This window comes from Citrus clementina, unplaced genomic scaffold, assembly GCF_000493195.1.
Source record: "Citrus clementina cultivar Clemenules unplaced genomic scaffold, Citrus_clementina_v1.0 scaffold_3, whole genome shotgun sequence".
In the NCBI taxonomy this organism is placed as follows: domain Eukaryota; kingdom Viridiplantae; phylum Streptophyta; class Magnoliopsida; order Sapindales; family Rutaceae; genus Citrus; species Citrus x clementina.
Window position 1 is genome coordinate 38,555,555 of NW_006262339.1, and position 15,315 is coordinate 38,570,869.

The window sequence follows — 15,315 nt, forward strand, 5'->3', positions numbered from 1 at the left end:
ACCAAAAAAAAAAAAATTACACAAATTAATCTGTAGTTGCACCCACTCGATCGTTTAAAAACATCACAAAGATGCTGCAGTTTTGAAATAATTTAAACGTAAATAGGCTAACAAAGTATTAATGGTTGGTGAAAATCAAGAATTATCAGACTAGAAAGTAAGAGGTGACGAGTAACAGAGTAAGGATGACGCGTGCCATATCCATTTCGCGGGTGGGGCATTTAGTTCCAATTATGGAAGTATAATATTTATTTAACCAACATTATAAACACCCTTTATTGTTAAGTCAAGGCTCGTGACATCTTTTCAACCAGGCGTCGCTTTCTTCAGCATTAATTTCCTCTCGTTTCTCTGGAATCTCCTCTGAGAAACAGAAACCAACAGCGTATAGATAATTTCTGTCATGGAAAAGCAAGATCAGAACCCTAAATATCTCTCCTCGTCAGTTGCCCTAATCGTTGGTGTGACTGGCATTTCAGGCTTGAGCTTGGCAGAAGCTCTAAAGAACCCAACCACGCAGGGCAGCCCCTGGAAAGTGTACGGCGCCGCCCGCCGGTCTCCGCCGGGCTGGTTCCCGACTGCTCTCGTCGATCGTTATATAACCTTCGACGCCCTGGACTCCGCTGACACAGCCCTAAAACTCTCTCTGATTTCTCAAGAAATCACTCATCTGTTTTGGCTCCCTTTGCAGGTTCAGGAAAGCGAAGAAGTAAACATATTCAAGAACTCGACGATGTTGAAGAATGTGCTCTCCGCTCTTGTAGATTCGAGCAACGGACGTTCTTGTCTCCGTCATGTGGCTTTGCTGACGGGGACGAAACACTACATGGGTCCGATATTTGATCCGTCGCTTGCAGGTCGACTTATGCCTTACGACGTTCCTTTTAAGGAGGACTCGCCCAGACTGCCTTTTCCCAACTTCTACTACGCGTTGGAAGACGTTGCCGCATCGTATTCACCTGCTATAACGTACTCCGTGCATCGTTCGTCGGTCATAATCGGTGCATCTCCAAGAAGCCTGTACAATTCGTTGCTCACTTTAGCGGTGTATGCCACCATTTGCAAGCACCAGGGGTTGCCGTTTCGATACTTTGGTAAGTCCTTACTTAGCTCTAGCTTATTTTCTAAGTCTAAGTTAATTATAAAATTACTATGGAAAAGTTTGTTGGGTCCTATTAATCAAAGACAAAGTTAAAAACTAGTCAACATGTTCGTTCAATGGCAAATTTCAATAATCTATTTGAGATTTATTCAAATCACAAGCTAGATATAGCTCTATTAGTTTCTACCGTTTATAGGATATGATAAGTTTTATAAAAGTTAATTTAAGGAGCATATATGAGGAATTTTTATAGATAAGTTTATGATTAATATGAGGAATTTTCATAGATAATTTATGGTTAATTATCTTATCAACTCTCCAGCTTAGCAAAAGTTTTTTTTCCCTAATCTTCGTCCGAATAGCAATTCTTGAATCTTCCCTTTCAGGTAACAAATACACATGGGAGCATTTTTTCGACGTGTCAGACAGCCGATTGCTAGCAGAGCAACAGATATGGGCAGCAACGACGGATAAGGCCAAGAACCAAGCATTTAACTGCACAAACAGCGACGTTTTTATGTGGAAGAGCTTATGGAAACTGTTGTCAGAAATCTTTGACGTTGAGTTTGTGCCGTTTGATGATGAGAAAAATGAAAAATTTGATGTGGTTGAGATGATGAAGGAGAAAGGAGAAATATGGGATGAGATTGTTGAGAAACATGGGCTGTATAAGACCAAATTGGAGGAGATAACTTGTTTTGAGGCAATGAAACTTGTCTTGCATTTTGAGTTTCAGCATGTCAGTAGCATGAACAAGAGCAGAGAATTTGGGTTCTTTGGGTTTGTTGATACCATGAAGAGTATTAGAATGTGGGTGGGGAAGTTACGAGAGATGAAGATCATACCATGAGATTCAAGAACGTAAATGTAGCTGGGCAACTGGGCTTGAAGTTCTGGTTCCGTCTTGTTTTGCCAACCCACATTAGAGTATTGGCCGAAACTCACTCAGTCTAGCCCACCAATGGGTCATATCAATAAGGTAAATGAAGATTAAACAAAATTTGGCCGGAAACAATGGCATGACTAAGCATAATTAGGTTGGATGCAAGTTCACGTGTATAGCTGTGGTAGCCATATGTGACCTCTTTTAATCTAAATACCAAGACACATAAATAACCAGCTATACAACTGTACAAGTCAACATGTTTATGTCTCTCATTTATTTCATATATATATATCGTTCTCAGTTGCGGCCGCCCTTATTTTTTTAAATGCGAATATGTTAAATTGTGTAGTTTAATAAAATTATTTTCGAATATACTATAAAGTCGTGTGATTTAATAACATTAAAATCTTTATATATAAAGTAGTGAAGGTATCATCACCTCATTAAAGTGAGGATATTAATAAAAAAATAAAAAGTACAAATTTCAATACATTAGATATTATATTTTTCTATCTATTAGTATATTGAAAGTGTTTTTTTTTGGGGGTATTTTACTAGCATCCTCACATTAAAAAAATGAGGATATCCTCACTAAAGAACGATTATATATTAGTAAAAAATTAAATGAACACATAATTCAATACATTGGAGATTATATTTTTTTTATATGTTAGCGTATTAAAATCTATAATTTTTTTTTTTGTATTTTACTAGCACCCTCATATTAACAAAGTGAGAATATCGGCACTAAAGAATGATAACGCACACACACACACACACACACACACATTCTCTAGTAAAGGCATACTCATTTTAATAAAGCGAAGAAACAAGAAAACACGGCTTCTAATATATTAGAATCTGTATTTTTTTGTATTTTTTGTGCATCCTCACTTTAGCAAAAGTAAAGATGCCCTTACTAGAGAAGGATTTTCAATCAAGAACTCTGATCATATTAAAATCAAGCATAAGCTCAAAGATTAAAAAAAAAACTACATATTTTAAAATATTATAGGAAAAAATATATTGTACTAAAGTCTTATTTTTTTGTTATTTATCTTATGTCTAATTTTAATATAGTCAGAGATTTCTGATTGGATTATCAAAGACACAATGATGATTTTAAAAATATTAATGAAACATTTCTCTTGAATTTGTGATTATGTTTTGATTTTGATTTTTTTTTCATTTCGGAACATGTAAATATTCTACCCAAGTAACACAAATTTATTCTAAAATTTTAACATAGAGTAATGATATGTAACCAACTCAAGTTATCTCACTAACTTCTATTTTTCAATTTTATCTTACTATTTTTTAAAATTACCCTTATTAAGATTAAAAAATATAATTTTTATTTTATTTTATTCTCTCTTTCTGTTCTCTCTAGCATAACCATCATGCTCACCACTTCATCTACAACGAGTTTCATCATCATCATCAAACCGCCACCACATATTTTCTTCACCATCAATACATCACCTCCATCAATAAATGATGAGTTTTAATGTTTAGATTTTGTTAAATTTTATGAACAAATGATGGGTTTTTTTTTTGTTATTGATAATATTTTTTTTGATTTTGCATGATAATGTAGAATTTTGTTTAATTTTAATTTGACAACTGATTAAGAGTTAGTATTTGATTCAAATCGTGAATCAATTTAAAAAAATAAGAGAGATGTAAAAGATAGAGATGAGAAGTTAATGTATTAAGAGTTTGAGAGAGAAGAAAAATATTAAATTTTAATTAATTAATTATTTATTTATTTTTCACTATAAGCAATTCTAAAATAAACAATATTAATTTGAAAATAATGGTTAGTGAGATAAGTTTCACCGCTCTTTAACAGATTCTTTGCATGTGACTAGTCCATGGAATTGGTCATATTTCATGTGGGCCTTTTTGTCTACGTCAAACGTGATCTTGACTCAAATTTTCAAAAATAGTCTAATCTTAATCTTTTTATCCTTCTAACAAGCGCACTTGTAAGGTTATCTCCATTAATAATACATAACCGATGTATATGTTATTCATTCTATTATTTTGATTTAGTTATTATCTTTTTGATATTTTAAGTTGTTATTGTCTCTTATCTTATTTGAATTTAATTAGAACTAGTATTTGAACTCCACGTGCCCGTCGTGGGTGCCAATTACTAGGCAACTAACTTAGTGAAATAAATTCTTGGGTTAAAATGATGAGGTAATGGCCTATTAATTACTGCTTACGTTAATATAATTAACAAAATCTTGTTTATATTTGAACTTCTTAAAATTATTGGGTTAAAACAAAAATTCTAAGATATATTGGAACCACGCTTGCTGTCTGGGTAAAGAGAGAATTCAACTTAATTTTATTCCCCTTACTTTTTGTATGCATAAAATAAACTTGAAGATACTTGAATATACCATGAAATTAAGGGAAAGTGGCCCATCGCTCCGCAGATTCTAAGACATACCATTTTTAGAAATGCTAGATTCTCTGGTCTTTAACAGAACTTGTGTATTCATTTTATTAATTAAAGAGATAGGTGGTGTTAGATAAAAAGAATAAAAAAGGTGTGGTTAAGTTACATAATGTTTTAACTTACAAAAACTTAAAGAGTTGCATCAGTTAAGTCAAGTGTAATTTAGTTATTAAATATTTTTTGAATTATTAGATACAACTCTTAGATTGTTATAATTAATTACAACATTATGTAATTTAACTAAGGTGCCAAAAAAAATAAAATAAAATAAATAAATTAATTTGTGGTTTTGTCTACTCGATCGTTTGAAAATATCACAAAGACTCTGCAGTTTTGAAATAAATTAAATGTAAACAGGTTAATTAAATACCACTTGTTAGAAAAAAAAACAAAGAGTTATCCTGCAAGAAGATAAGCATAAAAAAGGAAAGGTGGCGAGTAATGGAGTAAGGACCATGCACGCATTATCTTTTTAGCTGCTTCGCATTTAATACGAAATAATAATGGTAGTATATTATTGATTTGTAGATCCCCTCTATGGTTAGGTCAAAGGTCGTGACATTTTTTCCCCCAGGCCGAGCTTTCTTCAACATTAATTTCCTCTCATTTCTCTGATATCTCCACTGAGAAGCAGAAATTACCAGCACATTTATAATTTGTATCATGGAAAAGCGAGATCAAAATCCTAAATCAGTTGCCCTAATCATTGGGGTGACAGGCATTTCAGGCTTGAGCTTAGCAGAAGCTCTAAAGAACCCAACCACACCGGGCAGCCCCTGGAAAGTGTACGGCGCCGCCCGCCGGCCTCCGCCCGGATGGTTCCCGACTGCTCTCGTCGATCGTTATATAACCTTCGATGCCCTGGACTCCGCTGACACTGCCCTAAAACTCTCTCTGATTTCTCAAGAAATCACTCATCTTTTTTGGGTCCCTTTGCAGGTTCAGGAAAGCGAAGAAGTAAACATATTCAAGAACTCGACGATGTTGAAGAATGTGCTCTCCGTTCTTGTAAGTTCTAACAGCGGACGTTCTTGTCTCCGACATGTGGCTTTGCTGACGGGGACGAAACACTACATGGGTCCGATATTTGATCCGTCGCTTGCAGGTCAACTTATGCCTTACGAAGTTCCTTTTAAGGAGGACTCGCCCAGACTGCCTTTCCCCAACTTTTACTACGAATTGGAAGACGTTGCCGCATCGTATTCACCGGCTATAACGTACTCCGTGCATCGTTCGTCGGTCATAATCGGTACATCTCCAAGAAGCCTGTACAATTCGCTGCTCACTTTAGCGGTGTATGCCACCATTTGCAAGTACCAGGGGTTGCCGTTTCGATACTTTGGTAAGTCCTTAATTATCTCCAATTTAATTATAAAATTACTATAAAAAAATTTGTTGGGTCGTATTAATCAAAGATAAAGTTAAAAAAAGACAAAGTTAAAAACTAGTCAACATGTTCGTTCAATGGCAAATTTCAATAATCTATTTGAGATTTATTCAAATCACAAGCTAGATATAGCTCTATTAGTTTCTACCGTTTATAGGATATGATAAGTTTTATAAAAGTTAATTTAAGGAGCATATATGAGGAATTTTTATAGATAAGTTTATGATTAATATGAGGAATTTTCATAGATAATTTATGGTTAATTATCTTATCAACTCTCCAGCTTAGCAAAAGTTTTTTTTCCCTAATCTTCGTCCGAATAGCAATTCTTGAATCTTCCCTTTCAGGTAACAAATACACATGGGAGCATTTTTTCGACGTGTCAGACAGCCGATTGCTAGCAGAGCAACAGATATGGGCAGCAACGACGGATAAGGCCAAGAACCAAGCATTTAACTGCACAAACGGCGACGTTTTTATGTGGAAGAGCTTATGGAAACTGTTGTCAGAAATCTTTGACGTTGAGTTTGTGCCGTTTGATGATGAGAAAAATGAAAAATTTGATGTGGTTGAGATGATGAAGGAGAAAGGAGAAATATGGGATGAGATTGTTGAGAAACATGGGCTGTATAAGACCAAATTGGAGGAGATAACTTGTTTTGAGGCAATGAAACTTGTCTTGCATTTTGAGTTTCAGCATGTCAGTAGCATGAACAAGAGCAGAGAATTTGGGTTCTTTGGGTTTGTTGATACCATGAAGAGTATTAGAATGTGGGTGGGGAAGTTACGAGAGATGAAGATCATACCATGAGATTCAAGATTCAAGATTCAAGATTCAAGATCATAGTTGTAGCAAGTAAATGTAGCTGGGCTTGATGTTTTGGTTCGGTCTCGTTTTAGCCAGTCCACATTACCAATTTGAAAATGTTATAAACTCAACTATTTTCTTTTTTTAAGACAGCAGATTTTTACTTGTCATTGTACCACGTGCATAAAAAAGTACGATGAACTAGTTTTAAATATTCTTAAGAATTTTGTTTCAAAGAGTATTCTCATCACCACAATTTATTTATATCTTTTTAAAAAATTTGTGAACTTGAAGTTTCTAAGTAATTATTTTTGCTAGTACCATTTATTCGTCTATATTTAATTATTAGAAAATGAAAAGATCTTAAATAAATATTATTATTTGAAAAATTCGAATAGTCTTGGCCTTTAGTAGTTTTTTTCTCTTAATTTGACCATTTGTTTAGGAACTAAAACGCAAGACGGCAAAAGGAATAATGCGCGTGGTAGTTACCCACCCCACCTTTTTTTGGGGAGGGGGGGAATCTTTGTCATTTTTTTTATGCACGTAGGTATATTAATATTGGAAATCGTTGCATAAATTTTTTATTTTGAAAAAATTTCATAGGTTAGTTATTAAAAACAAAACTACAAGTGTTTAATGGAATAATACGTATGTATTGCTGTGTTACTCTCTCTAAACAGCAATTAGCTCTTGAATTGATAGAATGAAATATACAACTTGATGTTTACGTGAGAAGTGATGGGTTATTGTCTCATCATTTTAACCCAAAAATTTATTTCATTGAACTAGTTGGCATCCACGAGGCATGTTGAGTTCAGAGTAACTAGTTCTAATTAAATTCAAATAAGATAAGAGATATTAGATAATAACAAGTTAAAATATAAATAAGATGATTAATAAATCAAATTAATAGAATGAATCACATTTAGGTAGGTTGTGTATTATTAACGGCGATATCCTCACAAGTGCAGAAGAATAAAAAGATTGAGATTAGATTATTTTTAAAAATTTGAATCCAAGATCAAGTTTGGAGTAGACGAAAAGGCCCGCATAAAACATTACCAATTCCATTGACTAACTATAAAAAAAGAATATGTTAAAGAATAATGATATTTGATCCTGCTAATTAATTTTGTCAACCATCGCTTTTCAAATTAATTTTATTCATATTGCTATTAAAAAAAATTAAAAATTTAATTTTTTTTCTTATCTTTCAAGCTCTCAATATATTAACTTCTCATCTCTTCATCTCTCACATTTCTCTTTCTCTCTTAATTGATTCATAGTTTGAAATTAGACAAAATTTTACCACATAAAATCAAAACTAATATTATTATCAATAATAAAAACCATCATTTGTTCATAAAATTTAACAAAACCCAATATTAAAACTCATCATATGGTGGTAGAGGTGATGGATTGATGGTGAAGAAAATATGTGCTGGTCATTTGATGATGATGATGAACTCATTGTAGATGAAGTGGTGGGGGTAATGGTTATGCTAGAGAGAGGAGGAAGACGGAGAATAAAATGAAATAAATAATAATAATTTTTTATTTTAATAATGGGAATTTTGAAAAGTAGTAAAATAAACTGAAAATAGGAGTTAATGTGATAACTTGAGGTGGTCAAATAACATAACCTTAAAATTTGAGAATTAATTTATGTTACTTGGGCAGAATATTTACATGTTCGGAAATAAAAAAGAAAAAATCAGAACATAAAAAGAATTTTAATAGAAATGTTTCATTAATGCTTTTAAAATCATCATTGTGTCTTGATTATATATATTGCTTCCTTTGGCTGTGTATGCTACGACTTGCAGGTACCAAGGCTTGCGCTTTCAATAATTTGAGGCCTCAATCATCTCTAACTTATTTTATTTTATTTTTCTATTCAAACATAATTATGAAAATGTAAGATAAAGTGAAAAATAGTCAATTTATATATGCGTTTAATGGCAAATTTATTTAATCTCTTTGAGATTTGTTCATATTACGAGCAAGCTCGATCTCTTAGTTTGGATCGTTTAATGGAGATTTGATAAATTTTATAAATGTTTAAGGAGGTATATATGGGTAATTATTTTATGGATGTTGTTATATGATTGTTTTCAAAATCAAACACGACATGGTAAAGCTAATTCATTTTGTAATCTGTAATTTTATATCCAATGAAATTAAGCATGCATGCATCCTTTTTTAGTGCAGACAATAATCGTCATTTTCTAGAAATTCCGATGTTGTACAAAGAATTAATAAATGATAAAAATAAAAAATTTAATTTGAGACATTATTTGTACAATAGCATATATGATTTTGCAACTTTTTACACAAATATATAGTTGGATATCAGCACTTTATACGAGTTTTGATTATGTGCGTAAAACTATTAATTACAACACAAATAAATAAATACATGACAATTAGATGGAAAGCTCCGAAAAATCCGGACGTGGAAAAAACCCTAGCGCTGAAGGAATTTTCCCTCCGCCGTTCAGGGAAACTAGAACAACTAAGAAGGCAAGGTTTCGTGATGAGGAGGTTGCTGATGATACCCCTGTACATGTTTCGTATAAGGAAACCCTCGTAAACTCGTCGCGTGCAATGGAGACGGGCTATGATGGCGGCGCAGTGGACTGGGAGTTTGAGGAAGGGGACGTGACTGAAATTAAAGATGGAACTATGCCTTCCATAACCTTATCGGATAGGGTTCATGAGAAGCTATGTGAACCATGGAAGAACTCAGTGATAGTGAAGTTGCTGGGTCGCACGATCGGTTATAGAACACTATGTACGAGATTGAACGCCATGTGGAAAACAACAATGACTTACTCGGTGATAGACCTAGAAAACAATTATTTCCTGGTTCGCTTTCGTTCGGCTACTGATGCTGTCGATGCCCTAACAAAAGGTCCGTGGATTATTATGGGGCATTATCTCACGGTGCAGCCATGGACGCTGTCTTTTGATGCCAATACAACGGACATGGAGCAAGTTAATGTATGGATCCGTTTACCTGGACTCGATGTTCATTTATACAACCGGAAAGTTCTTCAGAAGCTCGGAGAATTGGTGGGTACAGTGATTAGAATTGATTCGAACACAGCATCCTCAGCGCGTGGAAGATTTGCACGAATTGCAGTTCATATCTCCCTGGCTAAGCCCTTAGTTTCTCAGTTTGTGTTGGATGGGAAGGTTCAAAAGGTAGAGTATGAGGGATTACCAGTGATTTGCTTCACATGTGAAAGATACGGCCATAGTAGTAGCAGTTGCAAGAGCTCGAATTCAGCAAACAATTCTGGAGAATGGGTACAACCACAACCCAATACGCAGCCCCAGGGGAACACTGTCCAACTAGATGATCATGGTAATATTGATAGTAATGCCGAGTCTTTTGGACCTTAGATGATAGCCACGAGAAAAGGCAGAAAATTTAATAGTGGCAAGGACATTAACAATGGCTTGAATAGGAACCGAGAGAATACAGGGGCTGGTGTTTCCAGATTCCAAAATCTTGAGCAGGTCACGGACGACCGTGAGCACCCCCATCATGCAGCTGTGATAGACAATCCATCCACTTCTCATCAACCAAACACGGCCAACCCTTACCAGATATTTACTGCCAATCACGAGGATAGAACAAAAACTCTGGCTAGATGTAAGCAGCACACCACAACTGTTACTGCCAAACCCCAGAAGAAGACGCCAGCTTCCTCTTTGAACCTAACCCGAAACCCTTTTCAGCAGAGCACTTTCACTTTAAGAGAAGAAAATACAAACTTTTTACCTCATGCAAACCCTAGGACCGAATCATGTCTTAACCCTCAGTTCAACCCTAGCCACCAACAAATTTCCCCTCTAGTTACAACCTTGGATCCAAAAATGCATATGGTGATATTCTGTGCCAACCAAAACTTTTCTCTTGGAGATGTAAGGGAGGCGGGCAGTGATCAGGGAGATCGGCTGGGAAGGGAATATGAGCACTCGTCTGACTTTCCAGACGGTCAGCATGCTGGTTGTGTAAACGACGTAAATGCTCAAGCGCACTCGGCTATGTCTATGGGTGAGAATGAAAGGGAGGAGATGTCCGATGAGGAAGATTCGATGATTGAGGAAACGCCTTTGGCGTTGATGCATGACAGGAATGGACAACATTAATAAGGTGTCTGTGTGTCCTTATTTTGTTTTTATTTATCTCATGACGATTAGCATTATGTATTGGAATGTCCAAGGGGCAGCCTCGACTGATTTTCGGTGCTCCTTCAGGACAATTGTTAAAAACTACAACCCATCCTTGGTGGTTTTGATGGAACCTCGCATTAGTGGGGTCAAAGCAGATGATTTCATAAAGAAGAGTGGTTTTGACCAGTCCCATCGAGTGGAAGCAGTGGGCTTTGCGGGTGGAATTTGGCTTCTTTGGCAGAGTTACATAGAGGTGCAGGTGATGCTGAACCATAGGCAGTTTATCCACTTTAAAATATGTAGGAATAATACTTTTATGTCTTGGGCAACGACGGTATATGCCAGCCCAAACCCAATGTTGCGGAGACAACTGTGGAAGCATATGGATAGCATTGCTATGTCAATTCAAGGGCCTTGGCTAATTGGTGGGGACTTTAATTCTATATTGTATGCTTCTGAGAAGCAGGGGGTGCTACACGGAATTCAGGAGTTTGCGGTAATTTCTGGCAGTGGTTTGATGGGCACCAAATTTTTGATTTAAAGTTTAAAGGCCCTCGGTTTACTTGGTCTCGTGGACTTCTGTTTAAACGACTTGACAGAGCTCTCTGTAATAGTGGTTGGTTAATAAAATTTGCTGATAATTATGTGCTTTACCTTTCGAAGGTTGCTTCAGATCACATGCCAGTACTGGTTCGTTTTGCGGGAGCTGAGCACAGACACCGAGGGACTAGGCCTTTCCGTTTTTTGGCACCCTGGCTGACTCATGAGCAGTTCAATTCTTTTGTTAAGAAAGTATGGGATCCTAAAGCCCATTATAGAGATGCGGCGTCCCATTTTGTCCAGGTGGTCCAAAAGTGGAATAGGGAGGTGTTCGGGAATATTTTTCAGCGAAAAAGACGGTTAATGGCTCGTATAAATGGGATTCAAGCAGCCTTAGGAAGGTATAGCTCCCGAGGGCTTGTGCAGTTAGAGGCTAGGCTATGGAATGAGTTAGAGACGGTGATGGGTCAAAAGGAAATCCTGTGGTGGCAGAAGTCAAGGAAAGATGAGCTTCTGCACGGGGATAGGAACACGAATTTTTTTCATCAAAAAACCATTGCAAGACGACGGAGAAATAGAATTGAAGCTATTCAAGATACTTCGGGGAACTGGCTTTATAGTGAGGAAGAGATTCGTAATTATGCTATTGGTTATTTTTCGTCCTTATACAAAAGTGAAGTTGCAACCTCTCAAAGTTATCAGGTACCGAATTTATTCCCAGTCTTAAATGCTTATGATTTGGAGAGTACTGCCGTTTCAGTTTTGGACGACGAAATTAAAAGGGTGATTTTTAGTATGAAACCCCTCAAAGCTCCAGGTATTGATGGACTGCATGCCATCTTTTACCAGTCTCAATGGCCAGTTGTGGGGCCCTCCTTCTGCAAGTTTATGGGTGACATTTTTAGTTCGGACAAGATCCCCCAAGAAATCAATACTACCCTGTTGGTTTTGATTCCCAAAAGCCTAAGTATGTTTAGGCCTATTAGTTTGTGCACGGTCGCTTATAAAACAATGACTAAAATAATTGCTAACCGTTTGCAAGCCTTGTTGCTTGATCTCATAGGCCCTCACCAGACTAGCTTTGTGCCCGGACGCCATATTATTGATAATATTGTTGTTGCTCAGGAAGTGGTTCACTCTATGCGAAAGAAAACGGGGAAAAAATGGTTTATGGCTATCAAAGTGGATCTAGAAAAAGTGTACGATCGACTTAATTGGTCATTTATTTTCAATACTCTCCAACAAACTGGTATCCCGATTCAGTTATCTCGACTAGTCATGGAATGTGTAACTTCAGCTCGGATGAGTATTTTATGGAATGGTGAGGCTACAGCAGAATTTATCCCGGGGAGAGGAATCTGTCAGGGGGATCCCCTGTCTCCTTATATTTTTGTCTTGTGCATTGAACGGTTGAGTCATGGAATAACACAAGCCGTGAGGGATGGCAGCTGGAAGCCTATTCCTTTGGCCAAGCATGGAACTCCTCTAACACATTTATTTTTTGCAGATGATTTGCTCCTTTTTGCAGAGGCGTCAATTGATCAGGCGTATACTATAGATGCAATTTTAGACAACTTCTGCCGGAGCTCTGAAGCGAAGGTCCACAAGTCGAAAACTAAAATTTACTTCTCTAAGAATGTAGTTTCAAGAGAAGCTCAGCTCCTCAATAATGTTTTGGGGTATTCAGCTACAAATGACTTGGGGTGCTATCTTGGAATGCCTCTCATCCATTCGAGAGTAAATAGAGCTACTTACCAATCGATTCTTGAAAAGGTGGATAAGCGGCTCACGAGTTGGAATGCAGCTCATTTATCCTTTGCTAGCCGAATTACTTTGGCTCATTCGGTGCCCCAAGCAATGCCAATTTACGCAATGCAGACAACTATATTACCGGCTCCGGTGCGTGGGAAGCTTGAGAAGTCTTGTCGTCGGTTTATTTGGGATGGGAAGTCGAAGAGCCATAAGATGAGTATAGTGGGCTGGAATAAAATTTGCATGCCGAAACCCAAAGGTGGCCTGGGGTTTAAGAAGTTGGATGTGATGAATCAGGCGTTATTGATGAAGCTGAGCTGGGGAGTAGTTTCGAATTCAGACAAGCTGTGGGTTAAGGTCATCTGCTCAAAGTACGGGTCGGATCCTAGACACTTGCCGTTGTCCCTCCCTGAGAAACAAGGTTCTGGAATATGGAAAGCCATAAAGAGCACGTGGTCAGCCATCATGCAAGGAGCTCCCTGGGCTGTTTGTGATGGATCTAGAACTCGCTTTTGGCTGGACTGCTGGGCAACAAAACAAGGACCTTTGATCAATCTCGCTGTTCATCCAGTGCCTCAAGAATTGGTTAACGCTACGGTGAGTGCATTTCTAAACGTGCATGGGGGCTGGAACTAGTCAGCTTTTGAACATTTGCTTCCCAATTATATCCTGATGCAAATTGGTTAGATAATGCCTCCTAATCCTCTTCTTGGTGTTGATAAAATATATTGGCGTTATGAGCCAAGTGGCAACTTTACGGTTCGCTCAGCATATGAGTCTCTATGTCAGCTGGAATCCACTGCTACTGATAATGCATGGAATCAAGCATGGTCCTGGAAGGGGCCGCAAGCAGCACGCATCTTCCTTTGGCAGGTTCTACATGCGAAATTAAAAACCAAGAGTGAACTATCTAGGCGGCATATTCCGATTTCTCTGGGTTGTGATCGTTGTGGGGCTCCTCTTGAGGATATTATTCACGTCTTGAGAGATTGTTATTGCATCAAGCGGGTTTGGCTTCGGATTGTTCCAGCTCGGCATCATTCCTCATTCTTTCAGTCGTCTTTACAAGATTGGATAATTGCGAATTTACAAAACAAGTGGAATATTCCCTCTCCATTATCTTGGGAGTGTATATTCGGCGTAGCGGTGTGGAGATTATGGTATTGGAGGAATCATTTTATTGTGGAGGGGAAGTTAGCAGATAGCTCAACAGTCTATGTAGATATTATGGCCAAAGCTAACGAAATCCATAGACTAAATAATTCTTACATAAGTCAACAGCCACGGAGGAAGGAAATTTATATTGGATGGCTGCCACCTCCATGGCCCTGGTGCAAATTGAATACGGATGGATTTTGTAGAAAAGATAAGAGGGCAGGTGCTAGTGGTATTATTCGAGACTCGGTCGGACACTGGATAACTGGATTTTGCATGAATATTGGAGAGAGTTCGGTGCTAATGGCTGAACTTTGGGGTCTATACCAAGGATTACGTCTAACTTGGGAGGCTGGAATAAAACGTCTTTTGGTTGAAGTGGATAACCTTTGTGTTACTCAATTGGTCTCGAAGCAAGTGGTTGTGCCTAACGAATTCTATGCTTTAGTTGTTGCTATCCGGGAGCTTATTAGTAGAAACTGGCAAGTTTCCATCACCCATATTTATCGGGAAGCAAATTCGGCGGCGGATTTTATGGCAAACATGGCTCATTCATACCCCCATGGATTGCACTTATTTTCTAGCCCGCCTGTGGGTATTTATTCAATTATTGTTCAAGACTTGTTTGGGGTTACTCAACCTCGTTTTATTCCTATTTAGCTCGCTTGCTTGAGCCCCATTTAATAAAAATAAATAAATAAATACATGACAAAAATAATTCTTAGGTAGGACATTCACACGAAACTGAGGTCAAATTCTACTATTTGACTATGATTTAGGACTGTATTATTAGTACACCTCAACAATCTTGCTTGGCAAAAGAGTGGCGTTGAGACTATGGCAATTCATCGAGCAGTTGATTCATTTAATCAAACACTTGCCTCATACTATAGAGCACAAGGATTTTTTTTTTTTATTCAAATCTCAATATTCATAATTTTTTCCTCGGAATCCTCATTAATTCTAATATGGCAATTAATAAATATCGTCCCTTGAAGGTAACAAATACACATGGGAGCATTTTTGC

General features: G+C 37.1%; 4 protein-coding genes across 4 annotated transcripts; all 4 read left to right on the plus strand.

The window, feature by feature from the left end:
- The first annotated feature begins 239 nt into the window (after window positions 1–239).
- Window positions 240–2,229, plus strand: LOC18048733 (3-oxo-Delta(4,5)-steroid 5-beta-reductase). Its single transcript, XM_006442982.2, has 2 exons — window positions 240–1,094; window positions 1,489–2,229. Exons 1-2 carry the CDS (start codon window positions 404–406, stop codon window positions 1,950–1,952), a joined length of 1,155 nt encoding a protein of 384 aa, XP_006443045.1. The 5' UTR covers window positions 240–403; the 3' UTR covers window positions 1,953–2,229.
- Window positions 2,230–5,015: 2,786 nt separating this feature from the next.
- On the plus strand, window positions 5,016–6,706 carry LOC18048734 (3-oxo-Delta(4,5)-steroid 5-beta-reductase). The gene is made up of 2 exons (XM_006442983.2): window positions 5,016–5,800; window positions 6,193–6,706. The coding sequence occupies exons 1-2, from the start codon at window positions 5,122–5,124 to the stop codon at window positions 6,654–6,656; spliced, it is 1,143 nt and encodes a 380-aa protein (XP_006443046.1). The 5' UTR covers window positions 5,016–5,121; the 3' UTR covers window positions 6,657–6,706.
- Window positions 6,707–9,086: 2,380 nt separating this feature from the next.
- LOC112099961 lies at window positions 9,087–10,064 on the plus strand. Its single transcript, XM_024187500.1, has one exon. It carries the CDS (start codon window positions 9,087–9,089, stop codon window positions 10,062–10,064), a length of 978 nt encoding a protein of 325 aa, XP_024043268.1.
- A 793-nt stretch (window positions 10,065–10,857) lies between these two features.
- Window positions 10,858–14,948, plus strand: LOC112099962. Its single transcript, XM_024187501.1, has 3 exons — window positions 10,858–11,337; window positions 11,505–13,730; window positions 13,821–14,948. Exons 1-3 carry the CDS (start codon window positions 10,858–10,860, stop codon window positions 14,946–14,948), a joined length of 3,834 nt encoding a protein of 1,277 aa, XP_024043269.1.
- The last annotated feature ends 367 nt before the right edge of the window (window positions 14,949–15,315 follow it).